The 27,740-nt window shown below is 40.5% G+C and overlaps 1 protein-coding gene, 1 long non-coding RNA gene and 1 pseudogene across 4 annotated transcripts in view; 2 read left to right on the top strand and 1 right to left on the bottom strand.

Annotated features, from left to right (window-relative positions):
• The first annotated feature begins 441 nt into the window (after positions 1-441).
• LOC149747423 (olfactory receptor 1F1-like) lies at positions 442-5,779 on the top strand (annotated as a pseudogene).
• A 5,896-nt stretch (positions 5,780-11,675) lies between these two features.
• ZNF200 (zinc finger protein 200) lies at positions 11,676-26,432 on the bottom strand. Of its 2 annotated transcripts, none has more exons than XM_022594682.3 (5): positions 26,264-26,432; positions 25,251-25,658; positions 24,529-24,620; positions 24,107-24,230; positions 11,676-15,456 (listed from the first exon to the last, which is right to left on the bottom strand). In XM_022594682.3, exons 2-5 carry the CDS (start codon positions 25,495-25,497, stop codon positions 14,702-14,704), a joined length of 1,218 nt encoding a protein of 405 aa, XP_022450390.1. In that variant the 5' UTR covers positions 25,498-25,658; positions 26,264-26,432; the 3' UTR covers positions 11,676-14,701. The 2 variants fall into 2 exon arrangements, with proteins under 2 accessions (XP_022450390.1, XP_022450391.1); XM_022594683.3 differs by having other exon boundaries at positions 25,251-25,577.
• The window catches only part of LOC115803756 (uncharacterized), a 25,422-nt gene continuing 24,024 nt past the window's right edge, over positions 26,343-27,740 (top strand). The window contains exon 1 of one of the 2 annotated variants that reach the window (XR_016387837.1): positions 26,343-26,702. This is a non-coding gene — a long non-coding RNA (uncharacterized LOC115803756). The remainder of the gene's footprint in view (positions 26,703-27,740) is intronic. The other variant, XR_004024528.2, reaches the window with a different exon arrangement.

Here is a 27,740-nt window from a genome sequence, read left to right as displayed (position 1 = left end):
CAGGGAGTTTTCTCTGGGACTTCTTTCCACCCAGATTGCTTTATCTCCAAGTTCTGACCCAGGAGTTAGATCATATGCTTTGTCATTCATCATAGTTGGGCTCATGGGGACCAGGAAATAGGTGGGACAATTACTTTCTGCTTGTCTCTAATAAGGCTCTCAGGGAATCTGGTCCCAGTGGCCATGGAGGCTACTGTAAATATCCATCTCTGATACCCCCAAACATCCTGCATGGAGAGCTAAGGCCATGAATCTCCACTCCTCATTTGCTTAGGACCTACCTATATTTCCAAGACTTTCCAAACCTTATAATAAAGAGGAGCACTGGCCAGTTCCTCAAAGGTGAAGAACACTTGATAGCAACAGCACGAACTTCTCCCAGGTAAGATTTGTAACAGTGGGGATGTCAATATTTCTTTACTTATGGGTGAAGTTCTTTTTTTAAAAAAAATTATTTATTTTAGGCTGCGTTGGGTCTTATTTTTTCGCGCGGGCTTTCTCTAGTTGCGGCGAACAGGGGCTACTCTTCATGTGGTGCTTGGGCTTATCATTGCAGTGGCTTCCCTTGGTGCGGAGCACGGGCTCTAGGCACGCGGGCTTCAGTAGTTGTGGCTCACGGGCTGTAGAGCGCAGGCTCAGTAGTTGTGGTGCATGGGCTTAGCTGCTCTAAGGCATGTAGGATCTTTCCGGACCAGGGCTCGAACCCGTGTCCCCTGCATTGGCAGGTGGATTCTTAACCACTGTGCCACTAGGGAAGTCCCCGGTGAAGTTCTCTGAAGAACCTCCTTTGTTAAATCTTCCAGATCCAGGGAGTAGTAGTAAAAGTCCTGAATCCCTCATCTGTTGCTTGTGATAAACCCAGTACCAATGAGCTGTTTCTCTTCTCTCTACGATCTACTAAGTGGGCAAAAGCCTGGGAATGTTCATAGAGATGCACATAATGTCAGGGAAGGACTGTGTATGTGCCTGTGTGTTGTTTTTATGTTGTATTTCATATAATTAAAAAAATTAGTCCAGTGGAACCAGCATCATCTAGGACTGGAGGTCGGAAGTTGAGGGTTTAGGGAGTAGGGGCAGATTCTGACTGAGCAACTCTAATGTAGGTTTTATTAACATGACCATGGCTGGAGCTTGGGTTATAGCACCCAAACCCTTTGCTTCTAGGTTTCTGACTTCTGCTTCTCTTCTCTGCCTCTGAGTCCAGCCCCATGGGAGAGACAAACCAGTCAAGTAACTCTGAGTTCCTCCTCCTGGGGCTCTCCAGGCAGCCCTAGCAGCAGCAGCTCCTTTTCGTGCTCTTCCTGAGCATGTACCTGGCCACAGTCTTGGGAAACCTGCTCATCCTCTTGGCTATCAGCACAGACTCCCACTTGCACATCCCCATGTCCTTCTTCCTCTGCAACCTGTCCTTCATAGATATCTGCTTCTCCTCCACCACTGTCCCCAAGATGCTGGCCAACCACGTACTCAGGAAGCAGACCATCCCCTTCTCTAGGTGTCTCACACAGATGTATTTTGTTTTCATGTTCATGGACATGGACAATTTCCTCTTGGCTGTGATGGCCTATGACCACTTTGTTGCTGTATGCCACCCCTTACACTACTAAGCAAAGATGACCCGCCAGCTCTGTGCCCCGCTGGTTACTGGATCGTGGGTCATTGCCAACCTGGATATGCTGTTGCATACCCTGCTGATGGCTTGACTCTCATTCTGTGCAGACAATGCCATCCCCCACTTCTTCTGTGATGTGACCACACTCCTGAAACTCTCCTGCTCTGATACACACCTCAGTGAGGTGATGATTCTAATTGAAGCACGGCCAGTAATGAGCACCCCATTTGTTTGCATCCTGGTATCATATATCCTTATCAACTGTGCTGTTCTGAGAGTCCAGTCCACAAAGGGAAGATGGAAAGCCTTCTCCACCTGTGGCTCCCACCTGGCTATGGTTTTCCTCTTCTATGGCACCATGATATTTCTGTATTTCAACCCTTTATCCTCCCACTCAGCTGAATAGACATAGCAGCTGCTGTGATGCGATGTCCCTATGGTGACTCCCATGCTGAACCCCTTCATCTACAGCCTGAGAAACCAGGACATAAAAGAGGCTCTTGGAAAAGTGGTTGCTATTAATTTTTTCTACTCAGTAGTGAAATAGACTAAGAAAATCATGGAGGGAACTAATTTATAAGAAAATCATGTTTTTGTTTTTTTGATTATGCAAAAGTTAACGTTTGTCTTTTGTAAGAGAATCATCTACTATCTGTCTTGGGAGTACAAAACTTGATACAGCCTCTTCAGGTTAAAGATGGAAAGAGAGATCCTTGTACCAAATAACTTGACTATTCCAACCGTCAGTGCCCTCCAGCCAAAACCCATTAGGAGCATACCTCTTGTTGAATAAGTTGCGTTTATTACTCATGTAACAAGGGAGTTACACATACCATGGGGGGAATAGTGAGGTATCTTAGTAGGAAGGTGCTCAAAAGGACTTATTAGAAGACTTGGGATTGTATGAGGTGATTTTGGTAAGAATGGGTCTTTGCTCTGGATTCAAAGATGTCACAAAGTGAGGATAATTTTGGTTCACTATCTTAATATATTTTATCTAGAAGGAGGGAAAACTAGACTGAGGCCAAAGCTGTGATTGGCAAAGAAGTAGAAGTCACTCATATCCACCAGCACAGGGGGAGTTCGGTCATTTTTGTGGCTTGGACAGTGTTCATGTTTTAGTGTTCACATGCTTACAGAGTGGTCTTGTTTTGTCTTACTTTGTAACAGTCACAGAATGGCCTTGTGTGACACTGATATTCTGTGCAACTCTCTGTGTTCATCAAAAAAGCACCAAGCAAAGTAGCAGGATACAAAATTAATGCACAGAAATCTCTTGCATTTCTGTACACCAATGATGAAAAATATGAAAGAGAAATTAAGGAAACACTCCCATTTACCATTGCAACAAAAAGAATAAAATACCTAGGAATAAACCTACCTAAGGAGACAAAAGACCTCTATGCAGAAAACTATAAGACACTGATGAAAGAAATTAAAGATGATACAAACAGATGGAGAGATATACCATGTTCTTGGATTGGAAGAATCGACACTGTGAAAATGACTATACTACCCAAAGCAATCTACAGGTTCAGTGCAATCCCTATCAAACTACCAATGGCATTTTTCACAGAACTAGAACAAAAAATTTCACAATTTGTATGTAAACACAAAAGACCCCGAATAGCCAAAGCCATCTTGAGAAAGAAAAACAGAGCTGGAAGAATCAGGCTCCCTGACTTCAGACTATACTACAAAGCTACAGTAATCAAGACAGTATTGTACTGGCACAAAAACAGAAATATAGGTCAATGGAACATGATAGAAAGCCCAGAGATAAACCCATGCACCTATGGTCACCTTATTTTTGATAAAGGAGGCAAGAATATACAATGGAGAAAAGAAAGCCTCTTCAATAAGTGGTGCTGGGAACACTGGACAGCTACATGTAAAAGAATGAAACTAGAACACTCCCTAACACCATACACAAAAATAAACTCAAAATGGATTAAAGACCTAACTGTAAGACCAGACACTATAAAACTCTTAGAGGAAAACATAGGCAGAACATTCTATGACATAAATCACAGCAAGATCCTTTTTGACCCACCTCCTAGAGAAATGGAAATAAAAACCAAAAAATGGGACCTAATGAAACTTAAAAGCTTTTGCACAGAAGAGGAAAACATAAACAAGACGAAAAGACACCCCTCAGAATGGGAGAAAATATTTGCAAATGAAGCAACTGACAAAGGATTAATCTCCAAAATTTATAAGCAGCTCATGCAGCTCAATATCAAAAGAACAAACAACCCAATCCAAAAATGGGCAGAAGACCTAAATAGACATTTCTCCAAAGAAGATATACAGATTGCCAACAAACACATTAAAGGATGCTCAACATCCCTAATCATTAGAGAAATGCAAATCAAAACTACAATGAGGTATCACCTCACTCCAGTCAGAATGGCCCTCATCAAAAAATCTACAAACAGTAAATGCTGGAGAGAGTGTGGAGAAAAGGGAACCCTCTTTCACTGTTGGTGGGAATGTAAATTGATACAGCCACTGTGGAGAACAGTATGGAGGTTCCTTAAAACACTAAAAATAGAACTGCCATATGACCCAGCAATCCCACTACTGGGCATATACTCAGAGAAAACCATAATTCAAAAAGAGTCATGTACCACAATGTTCATTGCAGCTCTATTTACAATAGCCAGGACATGGAAGCAACCTAAGTGTCCATCAACAGATGAATGGATAAAGAAGATTTGGCACATATATACAATGGAATATTACTCAGCCATACAAATTGAGTTATTTGTAGTGAGGTGGATGGACCTAGAGTCTGTCATACCGAGTGAAGTAAGTCAGAAAGAGAAAAACAAATACCGTATGCTAACACATATATATGGAATCTAAAGAAAAAAAAAGAAAGGTTCTGAAGAACCTAGGGACAGGACAGGAATAAAGACGCAGACGTAGGGAATGGACTTGAGGACACGGGGAGGGGGAAGGGTAAGCTGGGACGAAGTGAAAGAGTGGCATGGACATATATACACTACCAAATATAAAATAGCTAGTGGGAAGCAGCTGCATAGCACAGGGAGATCAGCTCAGTGCTTTGTGACCACCTAGAGGGGTGGAATAGGGAGGATGGAAGGGAGACACAAGAGGGAAGGGATATGGGGATATATGTATACATATAGCTGATTCACTTTGTTATACAGCAGACACTAAAACAACATTGTTAAGTAATTATACTCCAATAAAGATGTTAAAAAAAAAAGAAAAAGAAATCACCAAGGGACTTCCCTGGCAGCCCAGTGGTTAAGACTCTGTGCTTCCAGTGCAGGGGGCATGGGTTCAATCCCTGGTCAGGGAACTAAGATCCCACGTGCTGCATGGCACAGCAAAAAAAAATAGAAAGAAAGAAAGAAAGTACCAAGACCTAGCTGTGAGTGCTAGGCTGGTTCCTGGATATCAGGGCTGATTTCTCTTTCTCACAACAGAGACACAGAGATATAGGCACTTGTGATGAGAGGGTCGGACTGGTGTTGGGGCAGGAAGGAGAGGGTTCATTTAAGGGCTCCAGGAAGCCCTAATTCTGCCACACATTCAAGCTAGTTATTTTTTTTTGGAATTTTATTTTATTTATTTATTTTTATACAGCAGGTTCTTATTAGTTATCTGGTTTGCGTAGGCTCAGCGGCCATGGCTCACGGGCCCAGCCACTCCGTGTCATGTGGGATCTTCCCGGACCGGGGCACAAACCCGTGTGCCCTGCATCGGCAGGCGGGCTCTCAACCACTGCGCCACCAGGGGAGCCCTAGTTATCTGTTTTTTACATATTAGTGTATATATGTCAGTCCCAATCTCCCAATTCATCCCACCACCGCCGTCACCACCCCTATCAAGCTAGTTATTTTTTACCTTTGTATCTGAGCTTTATGTATCACGCAACATTATGACAGGAACATGAGTAAGTTAAACAAGGAAAAAATATCCTCCAAAATTCTCAATGCCCAGTCGTGTTAATCAACTGCATTTTTTCCACCTTCTGTTCCATTTATGTCAATGCACTGTGATATTTTACACAGATACTTATTTATATCCTGATTTTCCACTTACAGTTTGTAATAAAACCTTTCTAAATTGCTGGATAGTCTCCACAATTTTATTTTCCAGCCCCTAGTATTTCCTTCAAGTTGTTCTAGCAAAATGTACTCACTAGTAATCCTGTTCTTGAATTAAAACATAAGGGAAATTTACTACTATTTGAAAGTATGACTTTAAATTTATTTTGAAAATGATTGCAGAGAATAAAATATTGACAAATAGATGAAACTGGTTAAAACATCAGTGAGCAGAATGCTCTGGATTTTGAGGAACAAAGACGAAAACAGGGCAGTTCCCCTTAATTTCAGAGAGATAGGTAAGATGATATCTTGTATGAAAATGGACAAAATTCAGAATCAGAGGCCATTTCTGAGTTTCATATGATTTTCTTTTTTATGTTTGCCATAATTGTGTATTGATATTTTTGTCTAAAGGAATAAATGGTAGCATTTTCAATTTTTAGTCTATATTTCCAAGAATTCTTTATAATAAGATGGACAGTACCTGTTCCTTGAAAGTTTGAAAGACACCTCCAGGCTTTGTTTTATGTATTAGATACATGTTATTAGATACATGTGTGTTTATAAATTTTATATAATCTTGTTTTATCCTTTTATCATTATAAGATATCCATCTTTATCTATAGTAACATTTTTTGTTTTAAAGTCTATTTTGTCTGATATTAGTATAGCTACTCCAGCTCTCCTGTGGTTTCTGTTTGCATGACACATCTCTTTCCATCCTTTTACTTTCAATCTAATGTGTCTTTGAATCTAAAGTGTGTACCCTGTAGACAACATATACTTTGATCATGTTTTTTAATCCAGTGTGATGATCTCTGACTTTTGGTTGGATTGTTTAACCCATTCACCTTTAATATTAATGTCTGCCATTTAACTTTGTTTTCTATGTGTCTTGTGTCTTTTTTGTGTCTTTAATGCTCTCTTTTGCATTTATTGTATATTTTCTAATGTAGCATTTTAACCCCAGTAATTTTTTTTTCACTATATTTTTTGGATTTTTTTAGTGGTTGCTCTAGGTTTTACCATATAAATTTTAACTTATCAACATCAGCTTCAGATTTATACTAACTTAATTCGCGTGATATAAAGAAATGCTTCTCGGGACTTCCCTGGTGGTCCAGCGGTTAAAACTCCATGCTCCCAGTGCAGGGGGCCTGGGTTCGATTTCTGGTCGGGGAACTAGATCCCTCATGCTGCCACTAAAATATCCCGCATGCTGCAGCGAAGATCCCACGTGCTGCAACTAAGACCCAGCACAGCCAAATAAAAAAATAATAAGTAAATATTTAAAAAATAAATAAAGAAAAGCTTCTCCTATATAGCCCTATTCCGTTTCCCCATTTTAAGCATTATTTGTGTATTATCAGTTCACATATTATATCAATGTTATAAACTCAACAATACATTCTTAAATTATTACGTTACCATCTGTGGTCATTTCCTTAGCCCATTACAGCTCTACTCACACCCAACTCCTTTGTGCTGTTATTGGCAAATATATTACACATATGTTACATTTCTTTGTGCTATAGACCCAACAATACACTACCTACATATTATTTTATCCAGTTGCTTTCAAAATCACTTAAGAGAGTAAAGGAGAAAAAAAACACACTTATCTTTTATAATTACCTACTTTTATCAGCACTCTTTGTTTGTGTGGATTTTAATTGCCATCTGGGGTCACTTGCTTTCAGCCTGAAGGAATTCCTTTAGTATTTTTTGTAGAGCAGTTCTGCTTTGTTTTTGAAAGCTTTGCTCGATATAGGATCTTTGATTTACATTTTCCTTCCTGGGCATTTTTCACTTAAAAAAAATTTTTTTTTGACTGCGTTGGGTCTTTGTTGCTGTGCGCGGGCTTTCTCTAGTTGCAGTGAGTGGGGGCTACTCTTCCTTGTGAGGCACAGACTTCTCATTGCGGTGGCTTCTCGTTGCGGAGCACGGGCTCTAGGCGCGCAGGCTTCAGTAGTTGTGGCGCACGGGCTCAGTAGTTGTGGTGCACGCGCTTAGTTGCTCCACGGCATGTGGGATCTCCCGGACCAGGGCTTGAACCCGTGTCCCCTGCATTGGCTGGGGGATTCTTAACCACTGAGCCAGGGAAGCCTTAAATCGTTTATTGTTATTTGTGAGATTTCTTTAAATGTTGACTTCATAGCAAATTGTTGAACCATATTTTTTGAGCATGTCAGACACCCTTTCACAAATACTACAACTAGCTTTCCCTAGTTTATACTTTTCAGTTTTGCTTATTTTTGGATATATTTTAATTTCATATAATTATAACCAGAAAGTGCTGCATTTTCTTCCAGTTCTCTTAGGCTTTTCTTCCCCATTCTTTCATTACTTAAATATTTAGCTATATTTTCTTCTAATGGTTTTTGGTTTTTGCAGTTTAAATCGATAAACTGTATTTATGGTTCTAATTTCATTTCTTCATATATTTACGAAATTGCTCCAGTTACTTTTTAATAACCTTTCCATACTTCACTGTTTGTAACACCACTTTTATCATTTGTAAAATGCTGATCATTGTATCTAATATGCATTGGGAACTTAATATGTGCTAGCCAGTTGGCCGAGACTTTTCTCTTCATATCTATTTTAATATTGCAGCCATGGGGTATCATTATCATCCCCATTCAAGGACATCCCTGGGTTTAAGGAGATTAAGTGACTGTCTCAAGGTCCCACAGTTAGGACATGGTGGAATCAGGTTTCTGACATATCCAGCTCCATGACCAAGTCCATCCTCTGAATGCCTCTGTAAATTCATATAGAGATGAATAGATGTAGATATATAAATATAGGTATAGAGAGATATAGATATATTTTTAGATTCTCTGTTCTGATACACTGATATGAGCTTTTATTATTGGGCTAATACCATGCTATTTTAGCTTGAGGCTTTTTAAAAAGTTTGTAATACTTCACAATATCTGGTAGATTATTCTTGCAAAATTATGCCAAGATGCAGGTATAGAAATGTTTATTATTGTAAAACTAAATAGACGTAACACTTGGAAATACCCCAAGTGTCCATCTAAAGGGGAGCAATTCAGTAAATTATGATCCATCCTTATAATGGAATCCAGTACAGCCACTCAAAGACTGTAGTAGATTTGGAAGTTCTGATGTGCAAAGAATTCCCAAGATATAACTTAAGGAGTGTTTTACAAACTCATCTCTTTTGTGTAGATGAAAATAAAGGATTATATTGGCATAAACATTTTAGGAGAGATACCCCAAAACTCTTCATCAGTTCCACCTTTTCATGTTAATACATACGGACTTAACCTTGTTTTTAAAGGAAATGTATACCATTTATTTTTCAAAATAATTGAAATAATTTGAAATATTTTTCAAAATATTTTATCAAAATAATAAAGAACCTCCCCACCAGTCTATTTAGTTGACATATTATTTTATTTAAATAGCTGTGATTGATGAACATTTAGGTTGTCCAGTGTTTTTTAGTTTAGTTTTGTTTTTTTAATTTATTTTTGGCTGCTTTGTGTCTTCGGTGCTGCACACGGGCTTTCTCTAGTTGCAGTGAGCGGGGGCTACTCTTCGTTGCAGTACGCGGGCTTCTCATTGCAGTGGCTTCTCTTGTTGTGGCGCATGGGCTCTAGGTGCGTGGGCTTCAGTAGTCGTGGCATGCGGACTCAGTAGTTGGGGCGCACGGACTTAGTTGCTTTGTGTCATGTGGGATCTTCCAGGACCAGGGCTCGAACCCATGTCCCCTGCATTGGCAGGTGGATTCTTAACCACTGTGCCACCAGAGAAGCCCCTTGTCCAGTGTTTTATCATTACAAATGTGCTGTGTAAGACATCCTTGTGACTGTACCTTTGCTTACATTTGCGAGAATATCCTATCTGACCACACTATCTTCATTTCTGAGTTGTTTATATTTATCCTTTTTACTAGAATGTAATCTCCATGAGGACAAGGATTTTAATCTTTTCTATTATTGTTTGGCAAATATTTAGTCCCCACTCACTTCCCCTTGGGGTAACATATACTTTCCTATTCTGTTGACTTTGAACTTGGCTGTGTGACTTTCCTTAGCAAAATGTGAGTGGTCAAAACATGAGACCTTAAATCTGCTTGTGCAGCTTGGTTTGGCTCTTGCGCTGCCATGATTACCACAAGAAGGACTTCACCAGGTAGCTGCTGCCCCTTTAGTCCAGGTTCCAGAACGTGACACGAGAATCAGACCTCAATCCAACCTGAAGTCTAGGGTGAAGCAGAGCCACCTCAACCAACCTGTAGACCCAGGAGTGAGAAAAACAAATGCTTACTATAATCAACTGAGTTTTGGGATATCTTCCCTAAGTACCACTGCAGCAATAACTGACTAATTCAGTACAGAGATGTGGAGAGTATCATAACAAAAGCCTAAAATATGTGGCATTGGTCTTAGGATCAAAGAAATTGTTTCTTTGGCCACAACGTGCATCTTGTGGGCTCTTATTTCCCTAATCAGGCATTGAACCTGGGTCCTCAGCAGTGAAATCGCGGAGTCCTAACCACTGGACCTCCAGAGAAGTCCTTATTTCCTTGTCCTATTGCATTTGCTAGAACTTCCAGTAGGTGTTGAATAGGAGTGGTGAGAGGGGATATCCTTGTTCCTGATCTTTGTTTCTTATTCCTGATCTTAGTGGGAAGGCGTCTAGTTTCTGACCATTAATTATGATGTTGGCTGTAAGTTTTTATACATGTTCTTTATCAAGTTGAGGAAGTTTCCATTTTTAGTTTGCTGAGGGTTTTTATCACAAAGGGGTGTTGGATTTTGTCAAATGCTTTTTCTACAGCTGATCTGATTATATGATTTTTCTTCTTTTTTTTTTTTTAACGTTCATTGCTTTGAAATGTTGAACCAGACTTGCATACCTGGAATAAATTTCATTTGATCATCATAGATAATTCTTTTTATACACTATTGGATTCAAGTTGATAATATTTTGTTGAGAATTTTGGTGTGAATATCCGTGAGAGATATTAGCTGTAGTTTTCCTTTCTTGTAATGGCTTTGTCTGGTTTTGGTATTTGGGTAATGCTGGACTCACAGAATGAGTTAGGAAGTGTTCCTTTTGCTTGTATTTTCTGGAAGAGATGGTAGAAAATTGGCATAATTTCTTCCTTAAACATTTTATAGCATTCATAATGAAACCATCTGTGCCCAGTGCTGTTTTGGAAGGTTATTATTCAGTTTCTTTAATATGGGCCTATTCTGATTATTTTTTCTTGAGTGAGTTTTGGTAGATTGTGTCCTTCAAGGAATTGGTCCATTTCCTCTAGGTTATCAAATTTATAGGCATAGAGTTATTCATAATATTCCTTTATTATCATTTTCTTGCCCACAGGATTCATAGTGATGGCCCCCTTTTTTCATTTCTGATAATAGTAATTTGTGCCTTCTCTCTTCTTTTGTTAGTTAGCCTGGCTAGGGGTTTATCAATTGTATTGATCTTTTCAAAGAACCAGCTTTTGATTTTGTTGATTTTTCTCTGTTGATCTTGTTGATTTTCTCTATTGATTTCCTACTTTTAATTTCTTTGATTTCTTTTCTAATTTTTATTTTATCTTTTCTTCTGTTTGGATTTAATTTCCTCTTTTGTAGATCATAAGGTAGAAACTTAGATGATTGATTTTAGATATTTATTCTTTTCTAATATATGTATCCAATGCTATAAATTTCCCTCTAAGCATTGCTTTCACTGCATCCCAAAATTTTCATAAGTTTTATTTCCATTTTCATTTAGTTTAAAATATTTTAAATTTTTTCTTGAGACTTCTTCTTTGACCCATTTGTTACTTAGATGTGTGCTGTTAAATCTCCAAATATTTTGGGATTTTTCAGCCAACTTTGTTATTAACTTCTAGTTTAGTTTAATCTCATTGTGATCTGAGAACATATTTTGTGATTTCTATTCTTTTAAATTTGCTGAGGCGTGTTCCATGGCCCAGATGTGGTCTATCTTGGTGATGCTTCATGTGAGTTTGAAAAGAATGTGTATTCTGCTGCTGTTGGGTGAAATATTCTATAAATGTTTAGTGAAGTGTTGGAATTGGAGGTGAAGCTGGAGTGGGCTCGAGAGAGTGGAGAGGATGAGACTCACCCTGATGACTAAGGTTAATGAAAAGCATTATTTTTATTAGCTTTATAATATGCCACCCTATTTATCCAACCATTTAGGTCATTTCTAATTTTTTCAGCATTATGATGTTGTGATACCTCCCCTTGTACATAGAAGATGAATTGCTGGGTCAAGGAGTAATAGTTTTAACATTCTTGTCACAGTAAATGGATGCTGCTATCATCCCTCTTCTGCCAAGCCAAACATTTACACACACACACACACACACACACACAAAACCTGCTCATTTAATGCACCTAAAATGGTATCTTGTTCTTTCAATATATAATTCTTAGATTACTATTAAGGCCAAACGTTCTTTCATATATTTCTTTTAGCCACTCATGTTTATCTGAAGATTATCTGTTCATGTCTTATTACTGGAACATCCCTTCGCTGCTCCCTTCCTCCCCCATCTCATCCTTCTGGTCTCAGTTTAAATGTCACTTCCCCAGAAGTCCTCCCTAGAAAACCCACCGGTATCACTCCTAGCAGCCTTTCCTTCCTAGCACTTGTGTGTAGCTGCATACCTGTTTTTGAGATTTACTGTATTTCTGCCCCCACCGGCACCCCACACCCTGGGAAACTCCATGGGTTTGTTGCTCCCCATTACAACCCAGGGCCTGGTGCCAAGGCTTTAGAGGATGTGTGCTTTAGATTTATAGCTGCTGTAGGAATAGGATCTTTGGTCCTTCATATTTTCTAACTGGACTTTACTGCTCTACTGGAAAACCATTCGTTGTTGTGTTTACTTTTTCTCATTAGCTGTTGTCAGGCTCCTTGTCAAGCACTTACTTGTTGTCTAACAGCTTCTCGGGGTGCCCTCCCAGGGACCTTGACCTTGCACACTTTACTGGCGGGGCACGGAAGGCACTTGCTGGGTGTAGGGAGGGGGTTTGGGTCACGGGAGCATCACCAACCCAAACATCTTGGGGACCTTGTGGCCTGACTGTTGGGCAGGGAACAGGACCATCTTGCCCCCGGGACCTCACCCTCTCCTGTCACTGCCCGGCAGCCATTTAAGTTTTCTGGGTGCATAGGTGGGTCCCTCTGCACAATAACTGGGTGGACCCTGGCCAGACTTGCAAAGGAATAAGAGAATAATGCTGGCAGCCAGTTTTGTCCCTTATTTTAAAGGATACAGTAGGCTTGAAAGACAACATTGATAAAGACTGTTTTAGTGTGGCTTTAAATGTTGGGGTTTCTTTTTCTATCTTTAATTAGGACTCAGGACTGAATTGTATCATAAAATATCCTTTTAGCATGCTCTGTACAACAACAAAGCTTAAGAACCACATATTTTAAAAGAGCAATAGGCATAAAGGAAGAAACAAAACTACTATTTGTAGATGGTATAATTTTTAACCACAAATTTTAACAGAACTGAGAAATTACAAAATTATTGAACATTACATTCAGAGAAGTGGCTAGTTTTGCAAATATATAATTAAAAATAACTTTCCTATGTAAGAGCAATAACCAACTAGAAAAATATAATGAAGAAAACTATTTACAGTAACAACATTGTGTAGAACTTACATGAAGAAAATTAGAAAAACTTAGGAATACTCTAATCAATGGAAAGATATGTTTCTGGATAGGAAACAAAATTTGTAAAGGTAATTTTCCCCCAATAGTACTGATATATAGGATTTTAACCTATTCCAATCAAAATACAATGTAAAACCTTAGGAAATCTAAGAATAGCAAGACTGATCAAGAATCCTTAAAATGACGCACCACAGGATCGGTCCCGTGAAGGCACCGCTGGCCCTGCCTCTGGCAGACAAGTCAGGAGTCTGGGTATCAGGAGGCCAAAGAGAACCAATATCCACTACAATGAGGACACTGGAACCCTGTCTCCTGAGGGGTAATGTGAGCTAGCTATTGAAGACATAATTTCTAAAAGTAAAACACTTTGCTTGTGAGGTAGTGACCACCCATTGCCAAAGGTCTGATGGGAAATACGCATATGGCAAGTTTACTGACCAGCCATGGATCCAAGCCAACGTCCTCCTCCTCCTCTTGCGGTTTCCTTCCTAGCAGGTTTTCTTCTAGACTCAACAGAGGGGCAAGATTCTAAAGAGCTTTTCCAGGAGCGGGGCTGGGTGGCCAGGCCTGAGCGACCCAAACTTCTTTTGGCAAGGGAAAGGCATGAGAGAGCCGTGTGAGCAATTAATTGCGGAACAAAATACAGTGAGAAAAGCAGACACTTTTAAATAATGCTGTGAAAAGGATTTCTGTAAAACAGTCACTTTTCACCACAAACTGCAAATGTTATTGAAATTCGTCATTAGATCGCATACAAATGACAGAGTAAGTCCTTGACATTCACTTGCTGTATTTTCCTAAATTCCAAAGTAAACAACCCCTTTCAACTCTCAGGCTTTAAGGGTATCCTTAGAGGGTTATATGAGTTGCTAGTAGAAGCTGTTGACTTAACAAATCAGTAGTTTGGTTCTTTTAGGGGAACACAGTTCCAGATAAGGACCTTTACATTATTTCTCAAGTGTGAATTCCTATGTGGGGGAAAAGCTGGATATACTTTCAGGACACTCATCACTCTTCACCTTGAAGGTAAGCAGCCCCCAGACTCATATTTCAAAGCATTTTTCAGGGAAGGGGTCTGTGACCTGTACATTGTTATACAAGTTCACAAAAGCTCTAGTCCAAAAAGCCTGGTTGCTAACTGAGGTATAGCCCTTGAGGATGTTTTTGTTTTTTTTTTCTTCCCCCCTGTGAATTTTCTAAAAACTTGAGGTTTCAGCAAACATGGGTATTTATCCAATTTTGGCTATAATGAGGTTTTCTTATCCGTATCTTTTCAGATAGCCTGGGAATTCAGAATTCCTTAAGGAATATTTCAGGTTGAGGCAGGACCATCAGACCTTTCCCGATCCCACTTCTGTTTTCGGGTCTTACATGCTGAATGGGTTTTTTCATGCCGGGTACAGTTTGACAGCCGACCAAACCTCCTCCCACACTTTGTACAACCATATGGCCTCTCAGCCTCGTGACTCTGCAGATGAATCACAAATTCTTTGTTTCCTGGGAAGGTTTTCCCACATTCTGGACACTTAAATATCTTCTCCCTTATATGGATTCCTTCATGGCGACTCCGATGAGAATTCTGACGAAAGTTTTTCCCACACTGAGAACATGAATAAGGTTTCTCTCCTGTATGGATTCGCTCATGTTTATTAAGGTTTGTTTTATGATTGAAGCTTTTCCCACAGTGACTACAGTCATAGGGTTTTTCTCCAGTGTGAGTCCTCTGGTGGGAAATAAGGTAAGAACTTTCATTAAACTGTTTCCCACACAGTGGACAAGTATACCATCTTCTTGTTCTCCGATTTCTGGTAAGTGCGATAACACTGATATCCACATATTTTGAGAGTTCCTCTAGTGGAGTATCATTTTCGATGGTAACTAAAAGATTTCTCATTTTCCTTTCCTTTGGAATGCATGTATTTAGTCCTTCCTCTTTCTGGCAATCTGGAGGTTGCTCAGAGACCACGGAGCAATCAATTTCATCACAATCTGAAGACTTTTCTCTCTGATCTTCATTCTCTACAGGTTCTTTCTGAAGATCTTCACCCTCAGGATTACTGCCACTGACTGTTGAAACAGAGAGAGAATTTAATAACTTTTGAGGGCTATGATACCAGGCAGGAAAAAACAAGTCAGATTTCTCATGAAACAATAACCTTGAAAGTCAGAAATCTGAGGACTGGCTGATAATTGCCATCAACACTTTTCTACCCTTAATGAGGGTGGGATACATGACTGATAAATCTTTCCATACCCCATAATGCAAGCACACAGTCCTCTTTTTACTTTTCTTTAAAAATTGGAATGAGTGGGACTACATTAAAATATTTCATTTGTTTGTTTTCTGAATAAGCACCAACTACTCATTCAACAAGTTCATACTGACCTTATATTCTGTGTAGAGCACTGAGCTAATAAGGACCAGGGGATGAAGGACATAAATACTAAAGGGTACTACTTGTAATCTTTAGGAGGCTAGTAAGTGAATGGTAAGATGAGTTACTTGCAGGTTTTCACTACATTAAATATTAAAATATTATAGTATTAGGTAATATTATAATATCCAATATAGTGAAAAACTGGAAAAGTTCAAATGACCACAACTAAAGAAGATACAGCATATTCACACAATGGATTATTATTTGGACACTAAAGGATTACTACAATTGATAAAATGAAACTATGTTAGAAGTCAATAGTTGTCATTTTGGGGGAGGAAGGAGAGCAGTGACTGAGCAGGGGGCACAGAGGGATTTCTGGGCTGTTAGGAATAGTCAATTTTGGGTGTGGTTAGATAAATGTGTACATTTTGTGAAAATCTGAGCTGTACACTTAGGATCTGTAGACTTTTCTGCATTTGCATTTCCCAAAAAAAGTCTGTGTAAAATAACAAATTATAAAGATTAGGCAACAAAGTGGAAAAAAAAAAAAAGTATGCTCTGAACAGGTGACGTGACAAGGGATTTGTCTAACTCCAGGCAACTTACTGAGATTAAAGTAAAGGATTAAATCAACCACTTAGATAATGTGACTGAACATGAAGCTAGAATATGAATCTCTGCTGGATTTAGCAGTTTCACACCAATAGAATTTTTTCTTTTAAATTATTTCTTTTAATGATTCCCTTAGGATAATGAAAATGCTGGGTCAAAGCACATGCCAATTTTTATCACAGCTCTTGGTATGAACTGTTATACTACTTTCCAAACAAGCTGTACAAATTTCAATACAATCATCAACATGTGGTTATCAATTTTACCTAATCTTGCTGGCAGTAGATATAATTTTCAAATATTTAATAGGTATACAATGGTTTCTCGTTGTAGCTTTACTTTGCACTTTGATTACTGCAAACTACTAATTTATCTATTGGGCTGAGACTTTCATAAATTTAAATAAATTTTATATATTACAAATCTTAATCTCTTTATCAATCACTGCTGATATATTAATGGAAGTCTCCCTCTATAATAACTCCACAACTTAAAACCAGAAAAAAAAATTAGTCTTAAAATCTCGTAAATTTCTATTGTTTCCTGGCCATTTTTATTTTAAAAAGGTATTTTTTAAATTAATTAATTTATTTGGGTGCATTGGGTCTTCGTTGCTGTGCACGGGCTTTCTCTTTTTGTGGCGAGCGGGGGCTACTCTTTGTTGCGGTGCACAGGCTTCTCATGGTGGTGGCTTCTCTTTGTTGTGGAGCACGGGCTCTAGGCGCACAGGCTTAGGAGCTCTGTGGCATGTGAGATATCTTCCTGGACCAGGGATTGAACCTGTGTCCCCTGCATTACCAGGTGGATTCTTAACCACTGTGCACCCAGGGAAGTCCTCTAGCCATTCTTTTATGCCTTATTATTACAGTTAACTCTAATACATTTGGAGTTTAGTGTCACACTGTTTGTTGTTTGTAGCATGTCTAATATTGGTAAAACCAGTCAGAACATCCACTTCTACCTTTTCACAAATTTGACTGAGTGTATTTACAGTATAAATAAATTTGGAGGGCACTGCTATCTTTATTTTACATGATTTTAGTTTTCCAGTTTAGACCTGTTTCTCTCCAATATTTAAGAATCTTTTCTATTTACCAATAAAACATTTCTCTAGTTTACTCCTATCTTACAGTCATTCTGAATGACAGCTCTCATTATTTTGTGTTTATTTAAGAATGCTATTTATTGGGCTTCCCTGGTGGCACAGTGGTTAAGAATCCACCTGCCAGTGCAGGGGACATGGGTTCAAGCCCTGGTCCGGGAAGATCCCACATGCCACGGAGCAACTAAGCCCGTGTGCCACAACTACTGAGGCTGCGCTCTAGAGCCCACAAGCCACAACTACTGAGCCCACGTGCCACCAGACTAGAGCCTGTGCTCCGCAACAAGAGAAGCCACTGCAATGAGAAGCCCGTGCACCGCAAGGAAGAGTAGCCCCCTCTCACCACGACTAGAGAAAGCCCACGCACAGCAATGAAGACCCAACACAGCCAAAAATAAATTAAAAAAAAAAGAATGTTATTTATTGATTGTTAAATACTTATTCCTATCAACCTACTTTAAAACTATTAAATATAATAATGTTTTAGTTGATCCTTTTAGATTTTCTAAGTACAAATCATATTTTGGTTCCCTCTCTTTCCAATATTCATTCTTCTCAACCCCTTTTTCTTATCTTCTTGCTTTAGAAAATTAGTTAATGATATTAATAGTGATAGCAGGTTTATTCTCAGTTTTCAGGAATTACCATCAGCATTTTATAAATGATTATAAACATTAGGTTATATTAAAGAGCTAAATATCTGTTTTCAGAACAATTAGTTGAAACTCATAAGATTTTTCTTATTTTTCTGAAAGGGTCAATGAAAATACAGTTGACTTCAACAACACAGGTTTGAACTGCGAAAGTCCACTTATACGCAGAATGTTTTCAACAATAAGTACTACAGTACTGTGCAATCCAAGGTTGGGTGAATCTGCAGATGCAGAACCATGGATATAGGGGAACAGCGGGTATGGAGGGCTGACTATCAATTATGCATTGATTTTTGACTGCTGGGGGGGTCAGCACCCCTTATCCCTGTGTTGTTCATGGGAAACTGTATTTTACCTTCCTTTACTGTACTAACTTTAAAAATAAAATAATTTTAGTAGCTAATATATTTATATGGCTCAAAAAATCAAAACATGAAAAAGTATACACAGAGAGCATTACTCTCATCCCTCTCCATCCATTCTATTCATTCCCCAGACAGGTAGCAGTTTTTATTAATTTCTTTTTGTTTTCCCATTGTTTCTTTAGGCAATACATTTTCTTTTTCTCCCCATTTCTTACATAAAAGGTAGTACACTATGTATATTTCTGCTACTTGCCTTACTTCAGTCACTATATTCCAGTGCACAGAGATTATCATGGTATGATGTGTGGAAACATACCGTATTCAACCAGCCCCCTGCAGAAACACTTGGATTGTTTTCAACTTTGTTTTTACAAACAATACCACAATGAATAAACCCTGTTTGTACATTATTTTGAATGTGTGCTATTGCTATTATCTGTAATTCAGATTCCCTGAAGTGGGTCTGCTAGATCAAAAGGTAAATGCATCTGTAATATGGGTAATTACAGATTCTCATAAACAGGAACTGTACCATTCTGCATGCCCACCAGCAATATACCCATCTCCCAACAACCTCACCACCAATGTGTTAAGTTTCTGATTTCTATAAATCTGATAGATTTTTTTTAAAAAAGGTAACTCAGTAAAGGTTTTATTTGCATTTCTAATTATGAGAAGGGCTGGACATCTTTCATGTATTTTATTTTTAAAATTTCTTTTATTGATTAATTAATTTATTTTTGGCTGCGTTGGGTCTTCATTGCTGCTTGTGGGCTTTCTCTAGTTGCAATGGGCAGGAGCTACTCTTTGTTGCCATGTGCAGGTTTCTCGTTGCAGTGGCTTCTCTTGTTGCAGAGCATGGGCTCTAGGCGCATGGGCTTCAGTAGTTGTGGCTTGCAGGCTCTAGAACACAGGCTCAGTAGTTGTGGCGCATGGGCTTCGTTGCTCCGCAGCATGTGGGCTCTTCCTGGACCAGGGCTCGAACCCATGTTCCCTGCATTGGCAGGCGGTTTCTTAACCACTGTGCCACCAGGGAAGCCCTCTTTCATGTATTTTAGAGTAATTTGTATTTCTGAGAAAATCTGTTGATCTTTCTGTTCCCAATTTCTAGAAATTCTTAATAATTCTTAACAAATTCCCAATTTCTAGAAATTCTTAATAAATTCTTAATAAATTAGGCTTTTGTCTGATATAAGGTGCAAATATTTACCTCCAATTTACTGCATTTTATTTGCTCAGATATTTTTTATTTTGTCATACAGAAGTTAAAAATTTTTTTTTTTTTTGCGGTGCGCGGGCCTCTCACTGTTGTGGCCTCTCCCGTTGCGGAGCACAGGCTCCAGATGCGCAGGGTCAGCGGCCATGGCTCACGGGCCTAGCTGCTCCGCAGCATGTGGGATCTCCCCAGACCAGGGCACGAACCCGTGTCCCCTGCATCGGCAGGCGGACTCTCAACCACTGTGCCACCAGGGAAGCCCTTAAAATTTTTATGTATTTACTTTATTGATCTTTTCTTTCAAGACTTCTGGATTTTTGAGTCTTAATTAGAAAAGCCTTCCTAGGCCACAGTTATAAAGGAATTCACCCTTTGATCCACTGGGAGTTTTTCTTGGTGTGCAAAGTAAGGTATGATTCACCAAATGGCTACTAAGTTGTCACAACACCTTTTATCAAAAAGTCCCTCTTTACCTTGCTGATTGGAGATTCCAATTTTATCACAAACTAAGTCCTCATGTGTATTTGAACCTATTTCTGCACTTTTTTTTTACTTAATTAATTTTGTTATTAATTAGTTTATTTTTGGCTACGTTGGGTCTTTGATGCTGCGCGTGGGGCTTTCTCGCTGCGCGTGGGGCTTTCTCTAGTTGCAGAGAGCGGGGGCTACTCTTCGTTGCAGTCCGCGGCCTCTTCATTGCAGTGGCTTCTCTTGTTGCAGAGCACGGGCTCTAGGCGCACGGGCTTCAGTAGTTGTGGTGCATGGGCTTAGTTGCTCTGCAGCATGTGGGATCTTCCCCGACCAGGGATCGAACCCATGTTCCCTGCACTGGCAGGCGGATTCTTAACCACTGCGCCACCAGGGAGGTCCCTGGACTTCTTATTCCATCCCATTGGTCTATCTAGTCACATGCCAATACTATATACTGTTTTCATGACAGGCTTTAGAGGCTGCTTTAATACCTGATACGGCTAGAACCCTCCTGCGCCACTGCTCTTCTTTTCAGTTTTCTCTGTTACTTGTAGTTATTTTTCCATTTGAATTTGAGATCGGACTGCCTAGTTCCAGGGGAAAAAATCCTATTGGTTTTGTTAAAGGGATTACATTGAATTCATAAATCAATTTGGGGAGAACTGACCTTTTTTTATGTTAAAATCTTCCCCACCAAGAACATGATACTTCTTTCCATTCATTCAAATCTACTTCTGTGTCCTTTAGAAGTGCTTTAAAGTTTTCCTCACAATTTTTGCGCACTTCTTAAGTTTATTCCTAGGTGTTTAATCTTTTTTGTTCCTACTGTATACCTTCTAAATGACTGTGTTTACATTAATGATTTCGGTATAATAATTTTACATCTCATTGCCTTACTAAATGCTTATTATTTGGAATAAGCTTTCAGACATTCTCTAGGATTTTCCAGCTACACAATTATATTATATGTAAATAGGTGTAGTTTTATCTTTCTCTTAAGTTCTTATAATACGGCTATTTTCCTTCTCATTTAACTGCACTCGGTAATACCTGAAACAAAATATTAGACAGTAGTAGTGGCAGTGGGCTTCACTGTTGTATTCCTAATTCTAGTGGGAATGCCCCCAGTGTTTCCCATTAAAGATGATGCTGGCTGAAAGGATATGTAGCCCATTAAGGAAGTATCCATTAGTCACTAGTTTGTTAAGTGTTCTTATGAAGAAGAGGTTTGTATTTTGTCAAGTATCTTTTCAATAACTATGAAAATGATCATAGGCTATTTCTTTTTATTTTCAGATGGACAGACTTATAACAAATAGACTTTCTATGACTAAATCATTTTTGTATTCCTGGAATAAATCTTACTTGGTCATTGCAATTTTCATCAGATTGTGATATCTTTGTTACACTAATGTCATAAAAAGAACCTGGAAGTTTTCCTTCTTCTTCTATACTCTGAAAGTTCTCACAGAATTTGAAGTGTCAAATTTTTAAAGATTTACAAGAATTTTCTGTGAAACTAAGGCTGGTCCTTTTTCTTGTGTGTGGGACTAGTTTTCTGACAATTTCAGTTTCCTCTATGGAAATTGGTTTATCTATTTGTGTGTAAATCATTCTACTTATTAGTTCCTCTATTTTTTCTATTTTTAACTTATTGATTTCTAAGTTTGTATTTATTAATATTTTGTTCCTGTTTTCCCTTACCTTGTTTTCCTAACTGTAAATCAGAGGCTTAATTAATTTCTGTAAACCAGTATACATTTTTTTCATCCCTGCATATTCTTATGAGTACCACTTTAGATTATACCATAGATTCTGATACAGTGTTATGCAGAAAAATTATGCAATTTAAATTTGTATTACTCCTTTGACCCGAAGTTACTTAATAGTTTTAAACTTTACTGGTAGAAAGAAATTGTTTTCTCTGATTTCATTATTAATTTCTAGTTGTATTGCATTGTGATAGATCCTAATGTATAATTTCTACTCTTTGGACTCTATTGTGTTTTTGTTGCATAGTATGTAGTCAATTTGTATCAATCTTGGAAAGGTATATTCTCTTACCACAGTAGAGGGCAGATACAACCATAAGAACTATCTCACTGAGAATTTAAGTGCTCTATCTTTTTGGTTGTTTTCATGTGGTTTACTTGGACTGAAACACAAATTCTGTCTTCCTCTGTCAAGGGCCTTCCTTTTGATTCCTGTCCCCACGAGGTTCATTCCCTTACACTTTTCCCTTTGCAAACCGACCAAATGTTACTATTTCAACTATCAGCTATATGCTGATGACTCCCAAATCTCTACATCCTTACATCTGAGCTCCAATCCCCAATGTCCAAGTGCCCAGAGGATAACCTCATTTTATTTCCTGCCATGGACTGAATCTCATTTAAAATCAAATCCGTGTTCTTCCAAACTCTGCTCCTGGGTCCAAATCCTGCCTTGACTTATCAAAGCTCTTTACAGCTGTAACTTAGAAGCTCTTAGAGGGTAGAAATGGAGCATTATATATATTTTTAACCTCCTGAATATCAACTCCAAAACCCAACCCTGCCTGAGGGGAAAACAGCATTTATTAAATGTGGTGAATGACTCTGAGCTTAAATCATCAGCTTCAGAGTATGGATAAGGGAGAAGAAAGGAGAGGGTGAGGATTAGGTCTCAGGTCCTCAACGTGCAGGGCCAAAGTGTTCCTGGAGTTGGCAACATGCCCAACAGTCAGTCACCCAAAATAAATGCTAGCTTTGCCTAAGACTCAGGAAAAACTCAGTGTAATAAATCTGATCTGTTTATACAGTGTCCTAAAATAAAATATTACATATAATAATCTATGGGAAATTAACCAGGCCTATTATGTACCACCACCCCAACCATACAGGATAAGACAACTACAGAATTGAGTAATCATTATGTATTTCTGTCACCCTAGGCAACTCACAAAACCTCAGCCTCAGAACCAGTCTTGAAGGCAAGGTAAAAAGTATTAGGCACTCAGCAAAATGATTTTTGAGGGACCCTGGGTAGCAGTATATTTCTAGGGAAAAACTGAAGCATCTCTAAGCAGCTTACAGAGAAGCTGCTGCCAGATGAGTTCCTATGTAGCACCTGTTAGCCACTACTGGGAAATGAGTACAAATGAAGAAGGCTTCATTCACCAACCATATAGGAAATTCACTGATGAAACTAAGAGAAATGCAGCAAGGAGGCAGTACTGTACTGGGCCAAGACTGTGCTCTGGTGTTAGATTCCCTGAGTCCAAATCCCTGCTCTACTACCTACTGCTGTGTGACCTTTAGCAAATTTCTTAACTTTTCTCTGCTTCAGTTCCATCATCTATGAAATAGTAATGATTCCTATACACCACAGTACTATCATAAGAATTACATGAGATAATAAATGCATGCAAAGTAGTCAGAAGTGTCTAGCACATATTGGCACACAAGTGCTTAATAAGTGCCAGATGTTATTTCCATCAAAAGTGGGATATATTTTCTCTTTCACTAGTAGGCTTCACAGCTATTGAACATCAAGAAAAAAAAAAAGACTTAAAAAAATTAGTCATATGTCCAATAAATACACTGATGTAAAATATATCTGTGGGGAGAATACCACTGGGTGCAGAGATTCAGAAACAGTATACTCGCATTTTCTATCTGTTTAGATATTTGATGTGAGTATATCAACCTCAAGTCTTGCTTACCAAGAGAAGTCCCCTCCTTACTGCCCCCAAGATACAGGGAAAATGGCCACTCACAGCTGGAGAAGGCTCTGCCACATGGAATAAATCAAAAATTAAATGTGCATAAACATGTACTTAGCTGGTGTGCACAATGTCTCAAAAAAGTCTGAGATGAAATAGAACATGCTTTTCCCATAGCCTTCAATCTGAACACACAAGGGACTTGATTTCTTACCCAGTAACATCATCTCCCCAATGCTGTTGTCTTGAATCTCTGAGGTGGGCTGCTGAACAGTATCCAAGCTTACACATTCTTCTTGGGAGTGAAATACATTCAAATCCTCAAAGACCACCAGCTCCTGAAAGAGCAACAGGCCCCCTTCCTCTTAGTAACAGAGGTTCCTTGACAGCCCTGCTGTTAAGAAAGACCAAGATCAGGGAAGGGATGGCAAAAGGGATCTAAAAGTCCCATGCAGACAGGAAAGCCTGGCTCAGAGAGGAGCCAGAGGGAAAAAAAAAAGATGACTGTCCAAGGAGGCAGTAAAGAAAGAGCCCCATCTCCCTGCTGACTCCCAAGAGTGGGTTTATATATACGGGAGGGCTGCAAGAGTAGAGAAGGTGATGCACTCAAACAGTGAACAGGAAAACTGAACCCACCTCAGACTCAGCTTTCAAACACAGAGACACTGTCTCCTGTTTCTGCTGGATTCCTTCTCTGGGTAGAAGCTTCACTAAGGGATGAGGTTGCACTGGGGAAAGAGGAAGCTGTAGTTAATAGAAAAGTCAGTGACTCTAATATGGAGACTCTACCCACACCTTGAAGCCAGGCTGTCCTCATTCCTTTGGTAGGTAACTCAAGGCTTTTTCTGTTCCTATGAGCCCAGTCAGAGATCAATCCACAAACCACAGGGTCTTGAACCTATATGGAGTCTCTTCACTATGAAAAGGATATTCCCCTAAGCACCTTTTAAAATTCCCATTACTACTAAGGGGAAGGATGGGGAAAGGTAAAGTCTGAAGATGCCCACAGCAAGCACAAAAGTTAACAAAATTCCACATAAGCGGAAGTCAATTCAATAATTCATCCACATTCCTTTATCCTAAAAAGATACTCCCCCTCCCCCAATGTCTGGGTAAAACTGACACTACAGAAAAGATACACACTGTTTATTCTGTGGCTTTACACACACTTAGCAAACCATTCAAGCTCCAGCTTGAGAAAAAAAATACTCACTCTCCCTGGCACGTTGACTTATTGGAATCAACTCTTTTTTTCCAAAACCCACCAACCTAACTTGAATTCATTACTAACAAGGAAGTCTAGCTCAGCCCCCAGTACCATCCCCTTCTCTTCTAGTAAAACAGTATGTGCTTCTTACCTCTGTTCTGAAGATTTGAGCTCACATCCTTCACAATAACCAAGGTCTCCTTGACTTTCTGACTGGGCTGGACTAGGCTTGGCTTGGGCAAGAAGGTGAGGAAATGCTCCAGAACCAGCTGGTGAATGGTCTTGGGCCCACTAGTAGCATCTCGGAGTAGATCTTGGCCCAGCTTGGAGTTAGGAGGAACTCTCAGTATAAAGGACCTCTTTGGCTTTAGGGGTATAGGAACCACTTTTGCAGCCATCGTGCCTTGAAATCACACACACACTTGTTTCTGCAGAGCTTCAAGAGTCACCTCTTACTGGAGGAAACCTGTCAGTCACGCTGCAGATGAGAGAAACCATGAGTCAGGCTGGAGATGCCTGCACTCCAGTATGTGTCTTGCAAAGTGAGGCCACATGAGATCTAAATCAAAAAGGAAAGATAAACTACGGTAGGGAACTCACAACCGTAAGGAAGAACCCTGACCCGATACTCTTAGCAAGGCCTGAAAGGAACATCCTGAGAATGAAACCATAAGATGTTCAAACCTCAAGGGCCATCCTCATGAGAAAATGAAGTGCAAACTCCACTTGGAAGAAAGGTTTAACTCATGCTGGTAGAAGAAGCAATGGGCCAGAAGACAGGAAATCCGGGGTCCAATACCGAGGGCATCTGTTTACAAGTCAACTTGGCCACCGAATCTGGCCTCACTGCGTCCCTTGGACCGCAAGTCCCTCGGATGCCCTTCCGGGGGTTGCTGATGGTTCAAGGAGCAAACGCAAGGCTGCATGAGGTGTGTACGTGGCCTGCTGACCGACAGGGGACATCCCAGTAGGGCCCACCAGGCCAGGCCCGCTCTGCAGCCTCTCCCAGTGGCCAAGGGGCACCTTCACCGCAAAGCCCAGCTGGTGGCATTGCCTGGGGTGCGCTCCCGGCTACCTATCCGGCCAGGCTCCCCTAGCAACAGACTCTGTTCCGCTCCCCAGAGGCCGCCTCAGCCTGGTTCCCGCCCTCCCGGAGTCCCTCACCTCTTGGGGTTCTGCCGCCCCTGGGCGCTCACTGGGGACAGCCCAGAGACCCAGACTCGGGGAGAGACCGGGAAACTAGGCTCGAGAAGGCAAGCCCACCCCTCGCCCTTCGGAATGTCCTCACAGGCTGCCGGCGACTATTGGCGTGCGCCGCCGTCACTTGGGGAGGACGGCAGGGACGCGGTGCCTTCTGGGAGGCTGGGCGCCTAGGCAGCAGTGACGTCACGCCCGGTGCCCCGTTTCCGGTGCGGAAGCCTGGTCTCCTCGCTTGGAGCGAGAGGTCTGCGCTTGGGAAGGCGAGGCTCGAGGCCGGCCGGCGGAGCTCTCAGGGACGCAGGGAGGTCAGGTTGGCAGCAGCCACTCTCTCTGCGGCTGTACCTGGGAGATGGAAAGCAGAAGGCTGGCTCAAACCCTCCAAGACAGGTTGGCACCACTCCAGGTACGGACGGTTTAGCTGCAAGGGCTGCTGGGAAATGTAGTTCGGTGCTAAACAGCCAATGGGAGATCGCCAGGCGCCGCGGTTGGGGCGGAGCAGGGCCGGGGCTCGACCGGAAGCGGGCCGTCTGATGGACCGGAAGCTCTGTGAGAGGCAGACGCAGTTTCCGCCCCAGCCCCTTGGGTCTATCAAAAAATTGCGGTGGCGGCGAGGTGGTGGTAGCTTGTGGTTTTTGTCGGTTCTAGGGTCCTGTTACAGCCGTCCCTTTCGGCAGGGGCGGCCCTTCGGTCAGAGCCGGGCGAAGCTCCCCTCCCCTATTGGCCAACTTCTACACAGAGGTCTGGAACGGCCATCTTATTTTCTCAGGAATTCTAGCTGTCCATCTCCGTTACCGTCCTCAATTCGTCTTTTCTTTCTGCATTGTTCCCATACTCGGTTCATTTTCCAGTGAGGCAGTGATCAGGAATTGGGGCCACACAAGAGCAGGGATTGCCTTATTCTATGTAAACGCCAGCCTCAGGCAGGATGACTAAAGTGAAAATATGAGTTCTGTTTATTAACGGTAACTATAGGTGACTCACTCAGCTGTGATCTAAAACATGTTATAAAGAGAGTAGTGTCAAAACCGTGTGGCAGGGGCTTCCCTGGTGGCGCAGTGGTTAAGAGTCCACCTACTAATGCAGGGGACACGGATTTGAGCCCTGGTCCGGGAAGATCCCACATGCGGCGGAGCACCTAAGCCTGTGTGCCACAGCTACTGAGCCTGCGTTCTAGAGCCCCTGAGCCACAGCTACTGAAGTCCTCGTGCCTAGAGCCCGTGATCCTCAACAAGAGAAGACAGCGCAATGAGAAGCCCACACACCGCAATGAAGCATAGCCCCTGCTCAGCACAGCTAGAGAAAGCTCTCACGAAGCAACGAAGACCCAACACAGCAATCAATCAATCAATAAAATAAAAAAGAAAGAAAGAAAAAACTGTGTGGCAACAAAACTTAAAAAACAAAACGAATACCTGTCTTTCCAGACATCAAAATTATGGGG

Source organism: Delphinapterus leucas, chromosome 15, assembly GCF_059928025.1.
Source record: "Delphinapterus leucas isolate spDelLeu-1000000601 "Yukka" chromosome 15, BTC_Dleu_Yukka2, whole genome shotgun sequence".
NCBI lineage: Eukaryota > Metazoa > Chordata > Mammalia > Artiodactyla > Monodontidae > Delphinapterus > Delphinapterus leucas.
This window is presented reverse-complemented; position numbering and strand designations above follow the sequence as displayed.

Bases quoted from the DNA above. Each gene is read 5' to 3' on its own strand.
- ZNF200 (XM_022594682.3), bottom strand. From the start codon at position 25,497: ATGGCTGCAAAAGTGGTTCCTATACCCCTAAAGCCAAAGAGGTCCTTT. The intron at 24,621-25,250 runs GTAAGAAGCACA...CTCTTTCCCCAG, and splicing joins CTCAAATCTTCAGAACAGAG to TGCAACCTCATCCCTTAGTG. The intron at 24,231-24,528 runs GTGGGTTCAGTT...TTGCTCTTTCAG, and splicing joins GTTTGAAAGCTGAGTCTGAG to GAGCTGGTGGTCTTTGAGGA.